This window comes from Elephantulus edwardii, unplaced genomic scaffold, assembly GCF_000299155.1.
Source record: "Elephantulus edwardii isolate Elephantulus edwardi_28Jun2011 unplaced genomic scaffold, EleEdw1.0 scaffold00170, whole genome shotgun sequence".
Classification (NCBI taxonomy): Eukaryota; Metazoa; Chordata; class Mammalia; order Macroscelidea; family Macroscelididae; genus Elephantulus; species Elephantulus edwardii.
Window position 1 is genome coordinate 4143108 of NW_006399920.1, and position 25620 is coordinate 4168727.

General features: G+C 39.3%; 1 protein-coding gene across 1 annotated transcript; it reads left to right on the top strand.

Moving 5' to 3' along the window:
* The first annotated feature begins 1078 nt into the window (after positions 1-1078).
* CISD1 (CDGSH iron sulfur domain 1) lies at positions 1079-25428 on the top strand. Its single transcript, XM_006895593.1, has 3 exons — positions 1079-1109; positions 10191-10396; positions 25339-25428. Exons 1-3 carry the CDS (start codon positions 1079-1081, stop codon positions 25426-25428), a joined length of 327 nt encoding a protein of 108 aa, XP_006895655.1.
* The last annotated feature ends 192 nt before the right edge of the window (positions 25429-25620 follow it).

A 25620-nucleotide genomic window follows, 5' to 3' on the forward strand; every position in this document is an offset into this window, starting at 1 on the left:
ACTCAAAGACTCCAGGAGCTTCTAAGTTATTAGGGAAGGAGCGGCAGGACCAAATGACCTTCATGACCTCGTTATTAGGGAAGGAGCAGTTTGGGAGGCCACTCCTTAATGTCAGCAGGCATCTTCCAACCTCCACCCCCACATAAAAAGCCAAAGCATTTTGATTATTCACGATCTGAGGATGGCGCACGATAGGCCAAGGTGAAGGTCTGTTGTTCCTAGGGTCGTTATCAGTCTTAGTCGACTTGATGGCACCTAACAACATAAGTTAAGAGCAGGCAGCTTGTTGGCAAACACACCTTTAGAACATCCTTCAAGTTAACCCTGGTCTTTCTTTCCATATAGTCACCCTATTTGGAAACGACACTAATTGGAGAATGTAAGGAGAAAGAATGTGAATTTTTAAAATGAACATTTTAAAGAAATGAGCAGTTATTTCTTCTCTTTCAATCAGACCCTTAGGTAGTGCATGTTCCAAGGTCCTCATGACTAATCAGGTCATTAGCCAAGGAAAGGCAGCATGCTGAGCAGCTAAGAACAGTTTTCTACAAGGTATTCTGCTGGGATTGCTGTGTGTCTGACACTGGCACCTTAAAGGAAAACTTGATTTATAGTCTTGTAGGTATTGGCCTGAGCAAGAAGAAAATGCTGGGTAAAATCTTAGATATCTGATCCAGGCAAATGTCCTACTAGAACCTGTCCTCTCTGTCCCTATAAACGTACACACCTGGAAAAGGGAGGAATAGCTGGCCTGAAATCTCAATTCTTCCCCGGCCACGCCCCTTAGGTTTGCGCAAGCTCAGTTGCTCCCTTCATAGGGCTCTTCCCCCGCCCCGCCCTCCACCATCGTTGTGAAAACCCAGACTCTTCCTTAAGGGCTAGGGCAGAGGCTGTGCGCATGCTCAGCATCAATCAGAGGGCGAAACCAAACACGTGCTTACTGCCGGCCGTGGCGCCTGCGCGGTCGCTGCCCTGTGTCTGTGCCCTTAGGACGTTCCTCACGCCTTTATTGCCGCTGTCTGTGTGAACTCCCTTTGTGCTCAGTATCCTGTGCACCCACCTTTTGAGGGACGGCGCCATGGGTCTGGCTTCAAATTCCGGCATACGAGGTGAAGTGGGGCCCGGGAGCGGGTGAGGCTGGCGGCCTGCGCACCTGCGGCGTCCTCAGCTGTTACCAGTGCCCTGCGCGCTCGCCAGTGTTGTAACCTTGAGATGCACAAGGGCATGAGCTCGGCCCCATCGTGGGCTCTGGGGTGGACTGGGGAAGGGGGAGAGGTGAGGGTGTGGATCGGCGGTGTCACTGGACAGAAGTGGCGAGAAGGCAGTGCAGGAATATTACGCAGAACTGGAATAACGCTGCAGAGAGCTTTCCATGTTCTTCCCAGAGCCGCCGGTGTTCTTTACGACACAGGGCCTGGAAAAAGAAAGTGAGGGAGGAACTGTACTCCCTTCTCATGTTTAAAGCAGCGTGGAATCAGGACGTTCATTTCCTGCTGCAATCCTGAAGTGATGCATGAGTAATCTGATTTTAGTTTTGTACCATTTTTTTAAGAGAAAAACGCAATCTGCTGTTCCCAGTTTATTATGCTCCCTGCGCCGCCCCACGGCATCTGGCGACTTTCGCAGTAAATACAGAAGAGAGGATTGAAAACCGATTCTTTTTGAGAGCCTTCAGCTTTCTACGCCTTGCTTCCTTTCTGCTAGTACATCGCCTTTAAAAACACCACTTCGTAGAAGGCCAATAAAAATGAAGATAAATTTTATACAAGTCGTCTAGGGTGGAGTTCCACCCTATAGTGATTCCTACTGGTGGTGTAATTGTTAATATAAAACTGGCCAAATTACATGATATGTGTGAGCTCTTTGCCCAGATATGAAACTGTACACCCCAAGGCTTGTTTACCTGTAATAGTAATTGAGCAAAGGTAAAAAGATTGCCCATAATTTAGTAGAATAGTCTGTTGATTCATTCAGTAAGTATTGAGCATCTAGAGTGTCAGGTGTTGTAAAAGTCCTGCCAATGGGAATCCTAGCTTTACAATAGACTGGTAGATTGTATAAATAGGAAAATTACCTTCTATGGACAGAATTTACCCTGCAGAAGAGTGAGGGTAATAATGCATGACATCATTAACTTCTACTCAGGGCTTTACAAACATTTCTTTAAAATGATACTATCAACTCTGGTGGCCTAGTGGCAAGAAGTCGCATTGCAATCTCAGAGGCACATGATTCAAATCCACCAGATTCTTTGCTGGAGAAGGAGGGGCAATCTCCTCTACCAGTCAGATCCGATTTGACGGTACACACACACACACAAAATAATAAAATTTTAAAATTACACATATCATGTGCTTCCTTTGTTGTTAGGTGCCTTTGAGCCCTCATAGCGACCCCATGATAAACACACCAGAAACTTAGCTTAATGCTCACGATTTCTAATATGTTGGAGCTCATTTTGACAGTCATTGTGTCAATCCGTCCTTTGGTTTTCCTCTCTTTCCCTGGCCTTTCTCAACATGATGTCTTTCTCCAAAGACTGTCACCTCCTGATAGCATGCCCAAAGTGTGTGTTCACCATCCTTGCCTCTAAGGAGCATTCTGGTTGCATTTCTTCCCTTGGTGTGTTGTTTGTTTTTTTGGTTAATTTTTTTCCCATTCAAAATAGGGAGTTATTGTTGCTGACATACTCATTTCCTCAAGAGTAAGACTTACTATGTAAAGATGTTAATGTGGTATACATCACTGTTATTTTTAATTTTTTATAAGGAAGCTGATTGATTACTCAAGTGTGTGATGGGCCAAAAGACATTTTTGTTGTTGTTTAAAATGGGACATTTTGTATAAATTGATATTAAAACTCCTCGTGGAGTACAGTATACGGTAAAAAGTGAAATAGGTTAGCCCGTAGGACTTACTACTACCTGCCCGAGAATGAAAACTTTTTTGTTTTCATTTATTTTTAGACCAGGGTACATTCGATAGTTATTTTCCCAACAGTTAACAGTTTTCTTAGGAATAGGAAATTACTTGGTGAAATGAGCCAATAACTTAAATATGAAGTCGTCAACTTTACTGTAAGGAAAAAAACTAAGCACATGAAGTTTTTTTAAGACTTACACAGTAAGACCCACACATAGGGTTTTCAGAGGCCTGCTATTTCAGAAGTGGGTGGCCAATCCTTCTTCCTAGTCTGTCTCAATGTGAATGTTCAGATTTAGAGAAGTATCAGACAGACCAGCAAGTTAAAGGTCTATCCCTTATTGCAGAGTTAACTTTAGTGTCAGTGTTGTCCCTGCCTTTCTCGCACGCGTCGCAGGCGACTCGACGGCACATAACAACAACAACAGTAAGACCCAACCTCTCTCCCAGTAACTTCTTCCTCAAATACAGTGAGGGGGCAAAGAATGCCTTGTGGATTTATCTTGTAACTTTACTTGAAATCCTATAAAATTTGGTTCAACTCTTAATTCTTAAACCAGTGCCCACATGTTCGTATCTACCTCTTTTCTCAATTAATTGAATTAGTAATTATAAAAGCCTTAGAATGATTCCCATCAATGTTACATATGTATTTGCTCAGTAAAAAATAAAATACTGTGTGTGTGTGTGTGTAGAGTTCTTACATTCAGAAAGAGTAGTGGATAGAGTATAAAAAAAAGTAATGGTGATGAGCATTACTGATTGGAAAGTGAAAAGGTTCTGATCAATAACATGAGTCTTAATACTTCTTTCATGAATAATACTTATTCATTTATTATGGTTTCTGACCTGAAGTGGAGCTTGGGTAACCTAGTCCGTAGAGAACTGTGCTGTTAACCCAAAGAAAGATGGGTGATCTTCTCCTGTGCAATTTACAGTCTCAGAAACCCAATGGAAGGTCAGCTGTGAGTCAGTTTTCACTCAGCAGCAATGAATGTAAGGCTTTTTGAGACCGAGTAGCTCCCACTGCCATAGGGTTTCCAGTTTTCATATACTTCCTCCTGGTCTATTAAAAAACCTGTAGGAAACCTCTCCAAGGTCCTGCTCCTCGATACCTCCAAAACTCATTGAAATCTTTCAGTCCCAATGCCTGGCTTTATTTTTATCAAGAAGAAACCATTTCTGAAACTGTTTTCACCCTCTTTCCTCCACATGCCTGTGTTTGCTATTTATTTACGCCCTTCCCTTAACCAGTGATGCCCATTGCTCTTGAATCATCAGCCCCTGGCTTTTAGATACAGCCTCATCTTTGTTTTTACTCTGCTTTACCCTTCAGGTAATGGAGCTCTGGTGGCAGAATGGTAAGGGATTATTGTGATGCCAGCTCTAAGACAGGTAGTTCACATCTACCACCTACACCACAGGAAAAAGATGAACACTCTCTTCCATTTGCAGCCTCTGAAAGAAAGCTAGGAGTCAGATATGAGTCAGTTCGGACTCAAGGGCACATAACACCACTTCTACCACTCTCAAGTTACAAAGTAGGATTGCTTTATCAATCCCAAACACTGCATATCATATAACCAAAACTACATTTTTATATGTTTTTGTTCTTTAACTTTTATATCCTTGTCTTTTATTGGCACTAATTACACACACACACACACACACACACAATCTTCCACGTGATATACTTCTCTGAAAACCTGGCGGATCAGCTCTGACTGAGTCAGTTAACTCAAAAGCAAGTAACAATAAGGCCAGGTCTTAGAGGGAAAAAGTACCTACCATCTGTAAGGAAGGGAGGAGTTTACATCAGGGCTTTGCAACCAGTTCATTCTGGTTCCACCCACTGCTTAGAATTTGCATTTACCCACAGGATATAACTGAATCAGAATCTGTATTTTCATGAGATCCCCAGGTATACATGAGAGTTACCAGTCTGAAGCCCTGGTTTAAACACAACTCCCCCACCCCCTCCCTTGGGAGAAACATTCTGATTCTGTGGCAGTTGACTGGACAGTTCTTAGTGTACAAGGGGCTAAAGGAAAAAGCAGCAGGGTGAGTATTGTAAGGAGGGACTAGTCCTTGGAGAGAGACATGCTTGGAAAGGTAGAGGGACAGAGCAAGAGACCAGGATGAGATGGATTGATTCAGTGACTTGGGTAATGGTGGTAGGTGTGTCGGAGACAGAATGGCTCGAGCTGTTGTACACAGGGTCGCTATGAGTCTCACGTGACTCGATGGCACATAATAACCCTACACTGAAATAAAACTCCAAGTCATAAGTTAAAAGCAGAGATGTTGGGTTTTGAAGAGGCTTGTGTGGTTTTTTCTCAGTCTGAATACTTTTAAGAATGAAAGCCAAAAAATATTTAGTAAGTAGAAATGTTATCTTTTCCTGTTTGGTTTAACATTGATGGTATTGGTGTAGATGGAAAAGTTTGGTATATAAGATGGGGGGGGGGGGGAGGTTTTAATATATATATATATTATTTTTTTTTAGGTTTTAATATATTTTTAAGATTAACTGTGTCTGAGAGATGTCTGTAGAAAAAGGAAAGTGAAAATAAACAAGAAGAGGCAGAAATAATACTCAGGATTTTCCTAGATCTCAATTCTGAAATAATGTCTGAAAGTTGCCAAGCAAAATAACTTGACAAATTGGGACTTGTTAAAGTCCTTTCTTGATTCTGAGATTGTGGTGCTCATTTTTAATCAACCTACACCCTATTTACTGCAGTTTCCTCCCTCTGATAGGTTTTGCATGAGCACAATCAGGTGTTTTGGGATTCCATTCTTGTCAGTGTTAGCCACAGTTTGTTGTGATCCATACAGTCAAAAGCCTTTTCATAGTGAAACAGATAGATATTCCTCTAGTACTCTCTGCTTTCAGCCAAGATCCATCTGACATTAGCAATGATGTCCCTAACACCAGGGCCTCTTCTAAACAGTTAACCTTATTGTATTAAAACCTCATTCCACCCGGTGGGAATCCCAGACACCTGTTGTGCTCATGTAAAACCTATACTTGGACCAGGAAGCAGTCCTCAGAACAGAGCAAGGAATCAGGAAAGGAGTGCATCAGCTATGCGCCCTGTCTCCATATCTTTACAGTCTATGTGGGATCATTCAGGAGGCTGGGCTTTATGAGGAGGACTATGGCATCAGGATTGGAGGAAGACTCATCAACAGCCTATATTATGCAAATGATATGACCTCGCTTGCTGAGGAGGAGGACCTGAAGCATTTGCTGCAAAAGGTCAAGGACTGTGGCCTTCAATATGGATTAAAGCTCAACCCAAGAAGACAGAGTCTCACCTCTGAGCCAGTTGGCAACACCATGATAGATAGATGGAGAAGAGATTGAGATTGTTAACAATTTCAGCTTGCTTGCCTCCACAGTTAACACTCTTGGCATCAGCAATCAGGAAATCAGAATATGAATTGCATTGGGAGAATCAGCTGTCAGGAAATTCTCCAGAGTGCTAAAGAGCAATGATGTCAGTTTAGAGACTAAGGAGTGCCTGTTCCATGCCATTCATGGTCTTCACAATTACTTGCTACACATCAGAGAGCTAGAATGACTAAGGATGACAGAAGAAGAATCTATGCCTTTGAGTTGTGGTGCTGGAAAATAGTGTTGAAGAAACCATGGACTGCCAAGAGAATAAACAGGATGCCAGAAGAGGGCTAAATCGGGCTGCCTCTTGGAGGCAAGGATTTGGATTTTGAAGCTCTATCTGACATACTTTGGACATGTTGCAAGGAGTGGCCAGTACTTGAGGAAGGACATCATGCTTGGAAGGGAGGAGGGTCAGTGCAGGAGAGGAAAACCCTGGAGGACATGGATTCACGCAGTAACTGGGGTAATGGGTGTAGATGTGTCAGAGACAGTGAGATTGGCTCAAGATAGGACAGGGTTCAGAGCTATTGGGCATAGGATCTCTATGAGTTGCCTGGAACAACAGCATACGTAAGGTAATCAAACCAAACTAAATCCAGGTGAATTCAGCAACAACAACTGGCTCTGAAAACCTACTGGAGGGTCAGCTATGGGTCAGCTCTGACTCCACAGCAACAACACCCTATTCATTTGGGCTGAATGCTGCTTGGGGTTCATTGTTTACTATTATTAACTATTACTGTCTCTGTTTTTCCATTCTTTGTCATAATTGTCGCTATGAGTCGCTTCTACGGCACATAACAACATCAATTATCAGCTTAGAAGTCCATCATTTGAATCTGTCACTCTGTAACTTCCTTTTTCTTAACCTTGCCAGTTGTATCCAAACTTATTACCAGAAAAACCTGATTCAGGCTGAAGTAATGAAATGATAAACTAGAAGCATTACGTAGCTGCTGGGAACTCTCCTTTGTTCTTAATTAAAGAGTTAAAGGTTTGTGAAGGAAAAAGTTTAAGTCAGCTAGCACTGTGGTTCTGCCAAACTCGGTTTAAGCAAATAAAGCTGTTTTCCTAATATGCATACAGCCCAATGTATGATGTTTGTATAGGATTATAAATGAATTTTTCTTGTAGGACAGAGTCACAGTACATATTTTGATTCCTCAAGGGATAGATATTTTGGATAATTGCTAGGGTTGGCTCCTGTTTTTTAGATGATTCCTTAGTAGTTGCCTGTTTTCTATATTACTTCGTCTTTTTCATTATAAAAAAAAATAAGAGAAAGTAAAGACTTGGGGTAGAGGGACAGGGAATGCCCCAATGTGTATTCAGTTAGTAATCTAAAAACAAGAGTCGTAGGACACATTAATGGCTAGGAGAGATAACTTTGGTCTATCAAGAATTGCAGATAGAAATACTAGTTAAGATTTTCCTTTTCTGTCAAGTCACAATAATAGCCAAATCTAGTTACTATTTGGTCCCAAGACTCTCCCCTGTGTTGAGTGCCATCAAGGAATCACTGGGTTATGCAGTGTTAATATGCTTGACTAGTAACTGAAATAGTGTAGGTTCAAGGTCACCCTGAGGCAGGTTGCAAGAAAGGCCCAGGACCTACTTCTGAAAAATCAGCCGTTAATAGCCTCTCTGGAGCACAGTTCTACTCTGGCACTTACGGGGTTGGCATGAGGCCGGGTCGACTTGTGGGCAACTAGTTAAGGCACCATCCAAACAAATGTGTTAGAGAGTACTTCGTAATTCACCTGAAAAGTAGGTTGTAATTAAGCTGAAAGCAATTATCAAATTGTGTCCTTTTAATCTCTTGAGGGATTGTCCCCTTGTAGTTTTTACTGAAGGCAACTAACATTTAGCAAGCATTGGACTTAACACTATGCAAAGCAATGTTTTGTGATAGGTGCATTAGATAGTTGCTTTAGATTAGCCAGACATTGGCTTTCTAGAACTCCTCTTACAGGGATTATTTTCTCAAGGAAATTTCTTGGTAAACATTGCTTCAAAAAATGATTAGAAATCAGTGCAAATTTGCAGACTGCTTGGAATCACTACACAAAATACCATGAAGCAGCACTAAAGGTCAAGATAAATCTGCACAAAACGTGTCATTTAAAACACCCTCGAAAGAGGCTAAAGGCTTGAAGTTGTCAAATGATTTATTAACTTGTTTGTTCAGTCCTGCAGAGCACCTGGAAAAGACATTAATGTTTCTTTTAGGGGAATATAACAAGGAGGAATGGAAATGTAGGGAGAGGGGAAAAAAATGGAGAAAAATACTCCTGTAGTGGAAAATAGAATTCAAGGAGCATGTAATTAGAAACACTTGATAAAAACTAAATTTTTAGATAAACTAGAAAACCACAGTTAAAGGACTAAATATGAGATTGGATGTCCTTTCCATTAGACTTGTATGAAATTGCACTCCAGTGTTGTGTAAGGCAGTACTGGATCATATTAGGGAAATGAGAATTCTTTTACTCAACTGGGCAATTATGCAGTAAATTACTGGTTATGTATATGTTTATATTTGGACAGGAATGTGTTTTGTGTACTCACTCTCTGGGGCTTTACTTGATAGTCTGGGAACTTACTTGAAACATGTGAAGATCTGACCCAGGAAGTCCTGGGAAGCCGTCCAGAGTGTTTATCCTGACCCCTGTTCACCTTCTTCCTACAGCCCACTCCATGCTGGGAATAGACAACCCTCCTCTGAGACTGAGGCTAACCAGACTATGCTGCACTTTCTTCTCTCCATCAGCCCTTGGAATTGGGGTAGTTGTTAAGTGTTTGGGTTTCTAAGAACTCCTCAAAAACCTACATGGAAAACTTAGCTTAGATGGCCTGTGGTTAATATAATTAAACAAAATAATGGCATCCAGTTTAAAATAGCACAGGGAAGTCAGATTGTCAACCACTGGTAGATAGCAGAAATTTAGAATTTATCACAGGGAAGTTTTTATTGTAATGGTATTAGTCATTTTCTATGAAATACGAAATTACAGCATTTCTGATTTTTGTTTTCCTGAGAAAGCACTTTGAAATTGGGGAAAAATAAAAAATACCACCTTTTGAATGGCTTTGAAGCCCAGAATTCTTCTAGATATATTTCTTTCAATGTTGAAATCAAGAGGGACTTTCTGAGTTTATTCCTCTTCATTTTCTTTTTTCCTTATTGTGTACCATCAAGTCAGATCCGACTGGCACAGGAGGAGATTGTCCCTCCTCCAATGGAGTATTTGGTGGATTGAACAGAGCTTCTTGGGGATTGCAGCGCAGCTTCTTGCCACAAGGCCACTGGGGCTCCCCTTCCTCTTTATTTTCTATCCAATACCAGTTCCATTAATGGATTCATGCAGTAGTTGCAAATAAGCATTTTGGCAAATTAAATAATTTTAAAATCACTTAGGGGCCTAACTATTTAAATGAACTCTGATGAGTCATTTTGTTAACATAACTGCCTCTAGAATTTTTTTTTTATCTTTGTGATAAAAATTTGTGTTTTTGTTTGTTTTTAAAGCATTGAGTGTCTCTAGGGTCATGTGTCATTTTAAACTTTGTTTATATAAAAGATTACTAAACCTGTTTTTCCTCTTTATCTATAGGATCATTTTTCCCTTTTCTTTATGCAACTTAATGCATAAGATACCATTGCCTCATTAAAGGCTGGGGAGTCTTGCAAAGGGCCACTACACCAGTGTGTTCTGATCACTGGTTAACCTTTGTCTTTTGGCAACCTTTGACTGTGGGAACACTTAGTACTCCAAAACTGACATTTCCTGAACATTCTTGTTCGTTTATTTGTGCATATTTTGGTCTTGATGATGATTCCTGTTTTTCTTCCCGGCTGTAGTGGAATGGATCGCAGCAGTTACTGTGGCCGCTGGGACAGCTGCAATTGGTTACCTAGCTTACAAGAAATTTTATGTCAAAGATCATCGCCACAAGGCCATGGTAAATCTTCACATCCAGAAAGACAACCCCAAAGTAGTTCATGCTTTTGACATGGAGGATTTGGGAGATAAAGCTGTGTACTGCCGTTGCTGGAGATCCAAAAAGGTGAGCAAAGCCAGTCCTTTACATCTGGGCCTTTTTTTAACATTACCCCACTTTTTAAACTGTCTCGTCAAACTTTATCACAATCCTCTTTTTTTAATGATACCCAATCTTTTCTGTTTTCCTTTCAAGAATGTATTTACGAAAAGGTACAGCCCCTGTATGGTGAAGTTACATCATACTCATTACATCATTCATTTCAGTTAAAACTATTCTTGATCAAATAAGAGAAAAATTGCTTGTTTACCCTTAGAAGTTACTCCCAAATCAATCTTTACTTCTGCTATCCCAGGTAAAAGAATCCATAGCAAGTTCACAAAGAGAAACAAATAAACTAAATTTCTTTTTTTGAGCTTTCAAGGCCCTGGGTCATAGAGCAAGTCTCAGAAACTTCTTTTTAAAGAATTTCTTCACTCATAAATATATTGACTCTATATCCTAAGCATTACTTTACATTCTTGCTCTTGTAGTTAAATATCTAAAAATACAGTGTGGAAACATTATTTTAGAAGAATTGCATTCCATCAACGTCCTTTTGGAAATCTTATCTATGATAGCTACAGCTTTTCAGTAATGATGACAGCTATCTAAAAGGGATAATATCATCACCTGAACTCATATTGAAAGACTCCATATGCTAAATGACTTCAGAATTTCTGGGTTGTTATGAGAAATAGGTTAAAAGTGTTATATGTGCAACCACTGTTGTTAAGTGCCGTTGAGTTTCCTGCAACTCATAGTGACCCTATGTACAACAGCTCTGAATCCTGCTCTATCCTGAGCTGATCTCATCTCCGACACACCCCTGTTACCTCAGTCACTGAGTCAATCCGTCTAATCCAGGGTCTTCCTCTCCTGCCCTGCCCCTCCACTCTTCCCAAGCATGATGTCTCTCTCCAAGGTTCCTCCTTGCATTATGCCCTAAGTATGTCAAGACAGAGCCTCAGAATCCTTGCCTCCAAAGAGCAGCCTGGTTTCACCCTCTCTAGGATGAACCTGTTTGTTCTCCTAGCAGTCCGTGGTATATTCAGTAACTTTTTCTAGTACCACCACACATAAATTCTCCTTCTATCATCCCTAGTCATTGTCAGCTTTCTGATGCATAGCACTATTAACATTCAAATAAAATACGTTTCACTAAAGACACTGTTATATAGCCCAAGAAAATAGACTATATCATGAATTACCTGTTTGTGAAAGCACATTGTGTTGAAGATATCGTCCCACAGTGAAAAGTACGAAAGTGGATCAAGCCACATAGTAGGTAAAGGAAAGCATATTCTAGTGTGCCTTCCCTGTGATAAAATTTATATCCTGCAGTCTAGTACTACAAGACTTAGAGCATGCCTTGTGTCCAAAACTTCTTAATGTACTTATGTTGCTGCTGCTGCTGCTGCTGCTGCTGCTGCTGTGTGTTGTTGAGTCAGAACTGACTCATAGCTGACCCTCCAGTGCATTTTCAGAAGCTGTAAATCACATGGGAAGAGATTGCTCATCTTTCTCCTGTGAAGCAGCTGGTGGATTCCAACCACATGCCAAATATTAATAGACCCATTACAAGTTACACCTTAAGAGCATTGTTCATTTGGGATATTAACAGTGAGGCTGTGAAAAAGTACTAGTGAAGTTATTGAAAGATAATATCCCAATAATATTCTGTAAACTAGATTGTTTCAGTGATGAGTTATGATTTTGTTTTGTTGTGGTTTTTTTAAGATAAACTCGCATTGCTCTCCAAAACATGCAATATAATGCCACAGTGAACGTCTAAGTTGATGTTATGATGATAGTTCTTTGTGAGTAACTTTGAGTTGATCTCTTATCTACAGCATATAAAATGCTGAGAAAAGTTTAGTAAAACAGTGTTCTAAATGTGCATAGTGGATGTCATTCTCACATATAAAAAGAAGATAGGAGGGAGAGCTTATACCATGCACTAGAATTTTCTGGGAACACATAGAGATGTACATGGAAGTAGATTGCCCCTAGAAAGATTGGTAGTATTTGCATAAAACAGCACATATTAGGAACTGTTTTCAAAATCTACTAGAAAGAAATCCTGTGATGAAATTTGAATTATTACTTAAGAGTATACACTGGTTCTTGCACCTTCCGACTACTGTGAAGGCATTGTACTGATGTCAGGGAGTTTGGTGGCAGGGGGTTCATTTGTAACCATATATTCATCAGACTCATTGTCATTGAGTTGGAAGCAACTTATAGCTGATTCTCCATTGGGTTTCCAAAGTTGGAGATTTCACAAGAGGTGATCGCCTGTCTTTCTCCCTCCTAACTGCTGGTGAACTTGAGCAACCAGAGAGAAACAGCCTTTGGCTTAGCAGTGCAACTCCATATGAGCTAGGCCACTGGAGCACCTTGTGATATTTATTCCAGGTTTCTGGCTGTGAAACTGGAGAGAAATGCGCAGATACATGAAGCATTTTGAGGAAGAGACCAGAGGGATATGTTATGAAGCACAGGAGAGAAGCTACATCTCATTGGAGATTGTAAGCATGTAGGGATTAGAAGAGAAAGAGCATGCCTCTGGAAACTCTTATGAACTTTGATAAATGTCTATAGGTATAGAAAGACTTTAGGCTTTTTGTTCAGAGTCACTCTGAGTTGTGCTCATCTCAGAGGCAATAACAACAAACCAAGGATGAAGAGCTTATTTTTTTAGGATCATACTAACAACAACAACAAGAAGTTCTGTTTCAAAGTGTGAATTTGAGGTGACAGTTAAATGGAAATGTACAGCAGACTGAAATGTGGGACTAAAATTGAGACATCAGGGCTGCAGATAGAGATCAGAACTGATGAGTCAAGCCTCGGAATGCAAGAGACCCGTAACAGCGATAAAAATCAAGGACAAGGTATGAAGTCGTAGAGAGTGTTCTGCATTTTGAAAAAAGGAACAAGAGCCAGTAAAGAAGATGAAATGTACTAGAATGGATGGAAGAAAACTAATGGTATCATGACTTCACAATAGGAAAAAAGGAGGGGAAAATCAAATAGTTGGTAGTGCAGAGACATCTAGAACTATGATAGTAAGACTGTTGGTTTTAAGCAATTAAGACTTTCAGTTGACATTGAATGTTGTAATTTAAACAGGTTAGGCTAGAATTTATGTCCAAGTGTCAATAATGGAAGAATTTTTTCAGACTCTGAATATATGTAAACATTTCAGGAAATATGGCAATGGGTGTTACAGAAGATCAAAGAATACAGCCTTCAGTAAGAAAACAAAAATTCTTCCACTGGTTCTATAGGCAACATCATGATAGATAGAAAAAAGATTGAAACTGTCAACAGCTTCATCTTCCTTGGATCCACAACCCACACTCTTTGTCCCAGCAGTCAGGAAATCAGGAGACATATTGCACTGAGAAAGTCTGCAGTTAGGGATCTCTCAGTTACTGAGGAGTAATGAGGTTGGTTTGAGGGCTAAGATGCATCAGATTCAGGCCATGTCTTTCTGATCACTTGCTATGCATCTGAGAGCTGGACAATGAATAAGGATGACAGAATAATTGATGCCTTTGAGCTGTGGTGTTGGAGAGAGTACTGAATACCCCTTGGAATGCTAAAAGAACAGACAGATATGTCTTGGCAAAAGTGCAGCCAGGATGCTCTTTGGAGGCAAAGATAATAAAGCTTTGCCTCACATACGTCAGGCATATTAATAGAAGAGGCTGTTTTTTATGCTTTGTTTAAACTTATTATTAATTTCAGTAAAAATTTACAGAGACTTTGGATTTCCATTCATTCATTGTTGCACTTTTTTCCCCTCTCAGCCCTCCCCCCTAGTGCACTACCCTCTTGGAAAAGTAAAAGAAAAATTCTTTGATTGTTTTACAAACCCTCCCCCAGCTCCACTCCACCATGTAGCCTTTGCTCTGGGCTCCTGTCATGACAAAAATACTTAATCACATATCACTTTCAAACAGTTTTCTCCCTCATCTTTTTCAATGCAGTATGCATTATTGAATCCATCTTTCTCAGTCTCTCCCCGACCCTGATGTCAGTCCTTTTTTACGACAGTGGCACCATGCAGTATTTGTCCTTTTGTGACTGAGATGCTTCACTCAGTGTAATGTCCTCCAGGGTCACCCATTTTGTATAATATTGCATGAATTCCTTGTTTTTCAATGCAGCATAGTATTCCATTTGTGTGAATATACCACAGCTTCTCTATCCATTCATTTGTTGTTGGGCTGAAGAGGCTATTTTTTGGAGAGAGACATGATGGTAGGAAAGACATGGTTAGAGAAGGAGAGGAAGAAACTCAACCCAGTGGATTGACGCTATGACTACCACATGGGGCTCTAGTATGTCAGGAAGTGTGAGAATGGCACAAGATAGAAGAGTTCAGAACTGTTGCATAGGGTCACTTGGGGTCGCACTTGACAGCAGCTAACAACAACAGCAGTCCTCTTTGTGTCTAGGATTTGTCATTGCTGAATTTTCACAGAAAATTTTATGTATGAACCCTTAAGAGTTCACTTTGAGGAGTCCATGGAGACACTTTTAAATGGTTAAGCACTTGCCTTCTGTTCCACCCAAAAGACTGGCAGTTAGAGCCTAGCCAAATGCCCCTTAGAAGACAAACCTAGTGATCTGTTTTCAAGCTTTCACGGCCTTGCAAACCCTAGGGAGCAGCTGTACTCTTCACACATGGCATAGGCATCAATTCCATAGCAACTAACAACAGTTAAAATACCACAGATACCAGAGTTCACTTTGAGTATTATTCAGGTTAATAGACGTCCTTAATCTTCAGCCACCTTTGGAAACTCCCTACATTCTTATGCTTTCTGAGGCGCCAAGTTTCACAACTGCAGCCAATTCATAGGGACTTGTAACTAATATCTTTCTTTAGATGGTTCCATTTAGTTTATAGTCAATCATTTTTTTTCCTTCAGCATGCTAGTTGTGTTTATTCTAGAACATGTTTTAAGCACCTTTTTAAAAACTAGTCTCAAATACGATGTTATATGTGACAGAACCTTTAATGCTAATTCATTCTAAAAATGAAATCGCTACTCGCTTCCTGTGTGTGTCTCACCTCACATTTTTTAAAGTTTCCTAACATGATCTTGCTAGACTCTTGTCGTCATCTGCCCATCCCAGGTAGGTTACATCATTTGCAGAGTTAATGTGGTGGCTGCCTTGGAGGTAGGAGAGAGTTTAAGTCTGCAGACCAGGATATAAACCCAGAAAATAGTAAAAGGACTTGTCAGTTAACAGTTGAATTGAAAAGCAGCCAAACATGCTGTACGGAATAATTGTATTTGATTTACACCTTTAGGATTTGTTTTTCTCTCTATTTTATCTTGTTTAGGAAGGTTAGAGGTGTATTCGTTATGCAAAGTTTTCATTCTGTTAACTGGTTGGAAGTGTGCAAGTGGTTTGACTGTTTCCTCTTAGAAACAGTATCATGACTATTGGTTACACTCATTGGCCGGCCTAAATAAGGACAGTTTTGTAAAATCTTTATTTGCTTTTACATTTTTCCTACTGTATTTGTCTTACATTTTATTAAAGTAAATACTTAAGAATGGTATAGATTGATCACTAAAGTAGTATCAGAGACCTCATAACTGTTGTTTTCCTCCTTAGTCAGAGATGGGCTTGCATCGCAGCAATTTTAAGTTAGTGAGCCACCTTCTTGGGAAATAGAATACCACTAATGAGTACAAATACAAAGTTTTGAGAAAGATGCTAAGCCTTACTATTTTTTTTTTAAATGTTACAGGTAAAATAGATAGGGCAAGGAAGATCATTTAATCTTCTTCTTGTTGGTGTATACTGTTAAGTCAGAACCAACCCGTTACTGACTCTCCAGCAAGTTTTCACAGACAATTAATCACATGAGAGGAGACTGACCATTGTTCTCCAGCAGAGCAGCTGGTAGATTTGAATCATGGCCCTCAAAATCAGGAAGGGCACACACCAGGGAGGTGTCCTATCTCCATAACTTTTCAGTCTATATGAAGAACAGATCATTTGGGAGGCTGGCATTTGAGGAGTGTGGCATTAGGATTGGAGGTAGATTCATCAACAGCCTGTGTTATGCAGATGACACAACCCTGCTTGCCAAAACCTAGGAGGACCTGAAGTGCTTGCTGCAGGATTGCAGCCTCCAATATGGACTGAAGCTTAACATCAAGAAAACAGATTCTTACCACTGGGTCAATTGGCATCATCATGATAGATGATGACAAGATTGAGATTGTTAACAGCTGTAGTTTGCTTGGCTCCACAGTCAACACTCTTGGTACCAACAGCCAGGAAATCAAAAGATGAATTTTATTAGGAAAGTCTACAGTCGGGGACCTCATCAGAGTACTGAAAAGCAATAATGTCAGTCAAGAGACTAAGGTGTGCCTGATCCAAGCCATAGTCTTGACCATTACATGCTATACATCAGAAAGTTGTGATGATAGAGAAAAGATGCCTTTGAGCTTTGGTGCTGGAGAAGAGTATTGAATATACCATGGACTCTCAGGAGAACAAACAGGTTCATCCTAGAGAGAGTGAGACCAAGCTGCTTCTTGGAGGCAACGATTCTGAGGCTTCAACTGGCATACTTTGAGTGTGTTGCAAGGAGAAACCAGTCCTTGAAGAGGGACATCATGCTTGGAAGGGTGGAGGGACAGCACCAAAGAAGGAAGACCCTTGATAAGATGGGTTGATTCTGTCCCTGGGGTAATGAGGGATATGTATTTCAGAGACAATAAGGTTGGCACAGGATAGAGCAGGTTTCAGGGCTGTTGTACACTATGAGTTGCGAGCGACTCAAGGACATATGACAAGCACCACCTTTGGGTTGCCAGTGCAGCTCCTTAACCATAGGCCACCAGTGCTCCTTAACCTTGTAACACCATAAGAACAAAAATATCATAACTTTAAATGTGGGATAAGTAAAAGGAAGAAATATTGTCAGGTAGGTAAGAAAAATGGAATAGATAGGGACTACTTAAAAGACTCCATCTATGGCCATACACGTGAGTTTGACAGATGATATTTCTGCTTTCATATTAGCATATACTGTGAGTACAGCCATGTGTATAGCAGAACCAACAGTGGGAAAAGTTACGTAAATTTCTTTATCATCAACAGGCATCCTGAGGGAATGAATGGCTGGTCCTAGAGCCTTAGGATCTATAGCCACAGGAGACATCTAAGTCAGTTTAATAATAAACAGAGACAGTGTTCTACATCCTACTTCAGAGTCTCTGAATAAGCATCTGAGATACAACCATAAGTCTCTTTCTGTCCAGAACCGAAAACAAGTAAGAAACATTTCATCAAAAGGGTGAATGAAACACAAGCATCTCAACTTCCACAATCCTGAGACCAGAAGAATTAGATGGGGCCAGCCATCATTGCTGACCACTCCAAAAAGATCAAATGTGGAAGATCCTTGACCGAGTGGGTGAAAAATGGAGCACAAAGTTAAAAAACATAAAAGTAGCCAGGCCTACTAGCCTGACAGAAACTGGTGGAACCCCTCGTCCAAAGACTATCACCCTTTGAACACCACTCACTGTTTAGAATAAATAGTTGAGCACATAAGGTTAAGATCAAAAGGGCAGCACTTGCCCAGGGGATAAAGCTCAGAGGCATGAAGGAGTAAGAAGGATTAATGGAAACAAGAATCTGCAGTGAAGAAGTAGGAAGAGTATGGTTACACTGTGTTTAGAGAAAAGTTGGGTTTTTATTCATTCATTGTTGCACATTTTCCTTCTTCCCCTCACCCCTGTTCACTTTCTTTTTTTTAATATTCATTCATTGTTGCATATTTTCCTCCCTTCCCCTCCCCCAGACCACTTTGCAATGAACCTCTTATTCTAGATTGTTGTCTCACATATCATGATTAATCATATGCTCCTTTTGTTTTTTTTATTAATTTTAATGAAAGTTTACAGAAACTTAGGGTATCCACTCATTCATTGTTGTACTTCATATGCTCCTTTTAAACAATTCTTTCCCTCATCTGTTCCAATACAGTGTTCACGATTTATCTACTCTTTTCCTATTCTCCTCTCATTTCCCCCATGTCAGTCCTGTTTTATAACAGTGCTGTTATGCAATATTTGCCCTTTTGTTTCTGGATTTTTTTTTTTTTTACCAGAGGTGCATGGTTCGAATCCACCAGATGCTCTGCTGGAGAAGGAGGAGCAATCTCCTCCTGTACCAGTCAGATCTGATTTGACGGTGCACACACAAAATAATTTTAAAAATAAATAAATTTTTTTAGAAAATTTAATTATTTTTTGTGTATGTGTACCATCAAATTGGATCTGACTGGTACAGGAGGACAGTGTCCCTCCTTCTCCAGCAGAGGATCTGAATATATTTGCCCTTTTGTGACTGAGATATTTCACCCAGCATAATGTCCTCCAGGTCACTCATCTATAATGATTTACGAGCTCATTATTTTTCAGAGCTGCATAATATTCCATTTTGTGAATGTACCATCGTTTTTCTATCCATTTGTTTGTCAATGGCAAAACTACTACACTTTGTAGGTTGTATTTGAAGGTATTTGTTTGCCACCAATTTATCTTTGTCTTGTGTATTGCTGCTGCTGCTATGTGCCCCAGAGTCATAACCAACCCCTAGTTCCTGCCACTTTTCAGAAGCCATAAATCTCGCAGAAGGAGATTGCCTCCCTTTCTCTTGTGAAGCAGCTGGTGGATTCAAACTGGGTTAAATTAAAACAAGCTGTTTTCTAAAATATATTCTTATTATTCTGCAACTTATTGTCTGTATACTACTCATTCACATTGTAAATAAATTTATTTCACTGATATGTACATTATAATTTCTGAAAATTGCTTGCAATGATAATCTCTTGAAATTACTGATTTCACCCTACTTGGAAGCGGAAGTAGCATCCACTTCCTAAACAACATGCCTCCAGAAACTCTTAGGAACTTTGAGAAACAACAGAGTTGCTATGAGTTGTTTTCGACTTGAAGACAGTCAACAACAGCAGTCATTTCTTGAAATCACTAATTTCATCCTAGTTGAGAAAACATTTTCAAATCTCTTCTGTAACTTAAAATGAGAAACCACTAGTGAATACCTCACCTTCACTGAAGTTTGGGAGATAAGATTCTAACTTAAATTAATAATTTATGGAATTAAATGACAATGAAGGAAACTGTCAGTAGAAATATCTGTGTCTTTGAACAAAATTATTTTTCAAACCTATTGTTTGTTTTAAAGGCATGAAAGTCATATATTTCAAAAGCATAAAAATTTATTAACAGATATGCATGATCTTTTACTCACTACTTTTTAAAATGTTTATTTTTTTTTAAGAGCACAAAGAAACAGGTTAATTGTCATCTTCAGGCAAAACTAGGTTTTTCTTTTTATTTTTTGTTTTAGGGTTTCCAGTCATTCATTGTTGCTCTTTTCTCCCTACCCACCTCCTCCCCCCAATTCACTCTTCTCCTTGAAAAGAAAAAGAAAAACTCTTTCATTGTTAGGCAGTCCCTCCCCTCCAACTATGTAACCTTCACTTTGGACTTCTGTCATGAGAAGAATAGCAACTCATATGTCCCTTTTAAACAGTTTTCTCCCTCATCTGTTTCAATGCAATATAAATCATTCCTCCCCACCTTTTCTGTCTTCCCTCAACCCTGCTGTCAGTCCCGTTTTACAATAGTGGCCCTGTGCAATATTTGTCCTTTTGTGACTGAGATATTTCGCTCAGTGTAATGTCCTCCAGGGTCACCCATTTGGCATAATATTTCATGAGGTCCTTGTTTTTCAATGCTGCATAGTGTTCCATTGTGTGAATATACCAGAGCTTCTCTATCCATTCATCTGTTGATGGGCACTTGGGTTGTTTCCAGCTCTTTGCTCTTGTGAACAAAGCCACAGTAAACATGGGTGTGCATATATCTGCTTGGGTGGCAGTTATGGTTTATTTAGGGTCAATTCCCAGTGTTGGAATTGCTGAGTCAAATGGTATTTCTGTTTGCAACTTTTTAAGAAAGCGCCATCCAGCCTTCCGTAGTGGTTGCACCATTTTACACCCCCACCAACAGTGAATAAGGGTTCCAGTTTCCCCACAACCTCACCAGCATTTGACATTCGTAGGGTATACTTTTTAAAGTATTAATTTTAGGTGTATGATTTCAGTTTTAACATTTTACAATCATTTTTTATTTCTCTATTTTATATATAGAAGGAAAGAATTTAGATAATTCATTAGTTTTGTAATATCATCAACATGAGATTAAAAAAGATAAAAATTCAACATGCTATTTCAGTAATTATTTGAGGCTTTTCTAAAAGAAGTATTTCTTATTTTTAAAATGCATTTTATAACCCATGTGGGATAATCAACAGTGAAATGTTTTGCATGAGCTATTTATAAAGCTGAGTCTGTTACAATGTAAACTTTATTCTCACTGTAAAATCATATGTTTGTTTATTAAACATATGTCACTTAGAAATGCTGTTCTTTGCTCTGGGAATCTTTTTAGTTTGGTTTTTATAGCCTCTTTCCTCATATGAGCCAAGGGGAAAAAACCTGAAACTGGAGCTCATTTCTTTTTTAATGTAAGAACTTTAGATAAAGTATAGCATTTATATATATTGCATAGCCTCTGTCCCAGGATAGAACTTATAACTGGAAATATAGGATGACGCTTTGAGTTTTTTCTGTAATTTTAAATTAATTTATTAGTGCTACTCAGAATTCTATACAAATAGTAAAATTAAAATTGGATTGCTTTAGTGTCAGCTAAATAATACTGAAATCTTAGGGCACTGATTTTTTTAATAAGATACATTTTTTTATATGTCTGTTTAAAATAAAAGTTTACAGTAGCAAATGACGTTCCTTTTTAACAGTGGCTGCTATGTCATAGTGTGTCATTGTTTCATTTATTCCATTCTAGTTGTACTGTTTCCAGTATTCTAGTTTCCCTACACCATAATAGTCTCATCTTTACTGTAGAATAATTTTTGACCACTTGGTCTCTTTAACAAGCAAAGGTACCAAAAAAAAAAAAAAGCAAAGGTACTTGTTACTGCTCACAAGGAGGCTTGGTTGTTTCCTAAGAGTCAATCCAAAAAAAGGTGACCTCGAGGGATAATTTAGGTTTACAATTTGAATAGTATCTCAGAGCAGTGGTCTCAGGAGTGTGTAGTCTCTACCAATTCAATAACTCTGGAATTTTAAAGAATTTTCTTTTCACTCTGTATGTCTTAAGAATTCACCATACTTGTATCACTTGTGGCTTATCTATTCTGTCCACAGATGTGCACCATATATTCATACACAAATACCTACACCCATATTTAAGTAACTACACACACATATTATTGGTTGTTAGTGTTACTGCAAAAAAAGTTGTATTTGTCACATTCTTTACTGTAAACCTCATTTTTTTTCCCTTGTACTCTTCTTTGAATTTCATTTACCTATCTATGGCAAGCAACAACAACATTAAGGAACATAAACTTGAAAAACTTAATGATATTTATATATAGCAGGGTTATTCAGATAGGAAATGTACAGTAACCATAAGGTATGTAAAATAAAAGAGGAGTCATCTGTCTAGACTACTTGAGACCTTAGAAAGGAGATAGCAAGAGATAAAATTGGACTTGATTAAAAAATTTTAAAGTTTATGTAGAAGAATAAATGTTGTTGTTATGTGCTGTCGAGTCATTTGCGACTCATAGCGACCCTATGTACAACAGCCCTAAACCCTGCTCTATCCTGTGCCAATCGCATTGCCTCTGACACACCCATCCCGATTACCCCAGTCACTGAATCAATCCACCTCATAGAAGGTCTTCCCCTCCTGCGCTGTCCCTCTACTCTACCCAGCATGATGTCCCTCTCTAAAGACCTGTCTCTCCTTACAACATGTCCAAAGTATGTCAGGTGAAGCCCCAGAATCCTTGCCTCCAAGGAGTAGCCTGGTTTAACCCTATCTAGGATGAATCTGTTTGTTTTCTTGGCAGTCCATGGTACATTCAATACTCTTCTCCAGCACCACAGCTCAAAGGCGTCAATTCTCCTTCTATCCTCCCTAGTCATTGTCCAACTCTCTGATGCATAACAAGTGATTGCAAAAACCATGGCCTGTATCAGGCACACCTTAGTCTCCAGAGAGACACCGTTGCTCTTGAGTACTTTAGAGAGGTCCCTAACAGCAGACTTTCCCATCGCAATACGTTTTTTGATTTCCTGGCTACTGGTACCAAGAGTGTTGACTGTGGAGCCGAGCAAACTGAAGCTGTGAATAATCTCAGTCTTTTCGCCATCCATCCTGATGCTGCCAGTTGGTCCAGTGATGAGAATCTTTGTCTTCTGGACATTGAGCCTCAGTCCATACTGAAGGCTGCAGTCCTTGACCCTCTGCAGTAAGAGCATGAGGTCCTCCTCAGTTTCAGCAAGCAGGGTTGTGTCATCTGCATAATGCAGATTGTTGATAGATCGTCCACCAATCCTAATGCCACACTTCTCCTCATAGAGCCCAGCCTCTCAGATAATGTTCTGCATACAGGTTGAAAAGGTATGGAGATAGGACACATCATCCCTGGCATACACCCTTCCCAATTTTGAACCAGGCAGTGTTGCCCTGCTCTGTTCTGACAACTGCCTCTTGGTCCAAGTATAGGTTTCACACTCTTCTCTTTGAAAAGTAAAGGAAAAATTCTTTCATTGTTTTACAATCCTTTCCCCCCACGTCCACTCCACTATGCAGCCTTGACAATAATACCTAATCACATATCCCTTTTAAACAGTTTCTCCCTCATCTGTTTCAATGCAGTATACATTATTTATCCCATCTTTCTCAGTCTCCCCCCAACCCAATGTCAGTCCTGTTTTACAACAGTGACACCATGCATATTTGTCCTTTTGTGACTGAGATATTTCAGCATAATGTCCTCCAGTGTCACCCATTTTTAATAATATAGCATGAGTTCCTTGTTTTTCAATGCATTGTGTGACTATACCAAAGCTTCTCTATCCATTCATTTGTTGATGGACACTTAGGTTGTTTCCAACTCCTTGTTATTGTGAACAAAGCTGTGATAAACATGGGTGTGCATATCAAAGCTCTTTCTAACACAGTCCTAATCCTGGTATAGTAATGCTGTGTTGTTGTTAGGCACCCAGCTTGGGGCCCTAACTCATCATGGGCCCTGCCCAGTCCTGCACCATCCCCACCATCTCAGTTGTGCTAGCCCCTTAGTTTTAGTCACTTCTTCACATTTAAGATTTTTCCACTTTTTCAGGTGTGATGTCCTTTTCCAGGGCCTGTCCCTTCTTGATAGTATTTATGCCTAGAGTAAATTAGATGTAGTCTCTAAAGGGCATCCTGAGTATACTTCTTCCAAGATCCTGTAAAACTTATATATAAGCATTTATGTATAGGATTTATTATGATAAAGTTGTGAATAAAAATATTCCAGTTTGGAAAGCACCAACTTCTCATGTTGAATCAACAGAATCTCAGAACTTTGTTTTATAAAAGTGTGCTTTCATGGATTTCAAAATTCACTTTTTTTTTTTATGGTTCAGTCAGCCTGGGAAATACTAGAATAAAATAGTTGTTCCTTATAGCTAGAGGTCGTCAAGGGTGTTGTTTCTTTTTTAGCTTGAATTCACAGTCAATACCCATAGCAGCAGCAATCACAAGGTATTGCATTGAGCAAATCTGTCAAGGACCTGTTTAAAACTCTAGAGAGTAAGTTATCAAGTGAGGTGCACCTGACCTATACCATAGTGTTTTCCATTGCTTCATGTGCATCTGGAAGTTGGACAGAAGAACAAAGAATTCATGCCTTTGATTGTAGTGTTGGCAAAGAGTTATATATACCATGGACCACCAAAAAGAAAAATTAATCTGTCTTGGGAAAGTGTAGCTAAGGTGCTCCCTAGAAGCAGGAATGGTGAGATTAGGTCTCAGATGCTTTTCTGCATGTTAGGAGGAGGGGCAAGACCTTGGCGTAGAGCATCGTACTTGAGAAAGTAAATAATCAGTGAAGGAGAGAAAGAGCTTTGGTGAGATGGATGGGTGACTGTGACAGTGGACATACGCACAGTAGAGATTGTAAGGAAGGCCCAGTTTGGGCAGGGTTGCCACTTATTTTATGTGTCAGGTCAACTCAGTGGCACCTAATCACTGTATCTCTTAAGAATTGTCTTGTTTGGAACACACTCGGGGAAACTCGTTTAGTTCCTTTATGCCCCATTAAGAAGTCCAGTGTCAGTTATATTTAAAGTGCAAAATCAAGGGAAAAAAAACAAACCAAAAATACCTCTTATTACATCTCTAGAAGAAAGAAATTTTCATGAAAGACTAAATGAAAATAATTGAACAATGAAAATACTTTTTAGGAAAATGGAAAAATTTTAAAAATAATAAGCAAAATGAAGTTTTAGCAGAAACTTTGTTACAAAGATCAGCACAGGGATAATGTGTGAACTTATTTTAAAAGAATCAACTTAGATTGTTACAAAATATTAGTCATTGGACATAGGCGGTTCACTAGAGAAATGTAACATGCGTAAATGTGGGGAAAGTTTTCAGTATTCATAATCAGATATCACAGTGAAAATGGAATTGTTCATTTGTATATTTTCCACACGGTGATTTCTCTCCTCCATAGTGTGTATAGTCCATATATGCTCTTAAGAAAATCTGTTGAGTGACCAAGGGAAGTCTTTATATACTGAAATAACATGTTTATATGTGAAGTAAGCATCCTTCCACTCTGTTGAATATTTATTTTTTATAATCAAACATCTTTTTTCATTTTATTTGAATTTTTTTTTAATAATTTTAATGAACATTTACAGAGATTTTGGATTTCCATTCACTCATTGCTGCACTTCTCTCCCTGCCCAGCCCTTCCTCCCTAATCAAACATTTTACATTTTCTCTTTCTTTTCCTAGTTCCCTCTCTGTGATGGGGCACATATAAAACACAATGAAGAGACAGGAGACAACGTGGGACCTCTGATCATCAAGAAAAAAGAAGCTTAAAAGGACATTTTTGACGCAGCAGACCCAGCTTGTCATGATGTTACCTGGTTATTTAATTGGAATTCACATCCCTTGGGTTCTAGATGTGGTATATTGTAAACTGTTTTCACGTTCATGGCATTTGCCTTACCTGTTGAGACGTTGTGGTGTGCATTTGTTTATTCTAAAAAAAGGAAAATGTGAAAAACCTAA

Excerpts from the sequence above, each read along its gene's own strand:
- CISD1 (XM_006895593.1), top strand. The coding sequence starts at position 1,079 with ATGGGTCTGGCTTCAAATTCCGGCATACGAG. Across the intron at positions 1,110-10,190 it reads TTCAAATTCCGGCATACGAG|TGGAATGGATCGCAGCAGTT; the intron begins GTGAAGTGGGGC and ends TCCCGGCTGTAG. Across the intron at positions 10,397-25,338 it reads GTTGCTGGAGATCCAAAAAG|TTCCCTCTCTGTGATGGGGC; the intron begins GTGAGCAAAGCC and ends TTCTTTTCCTAG.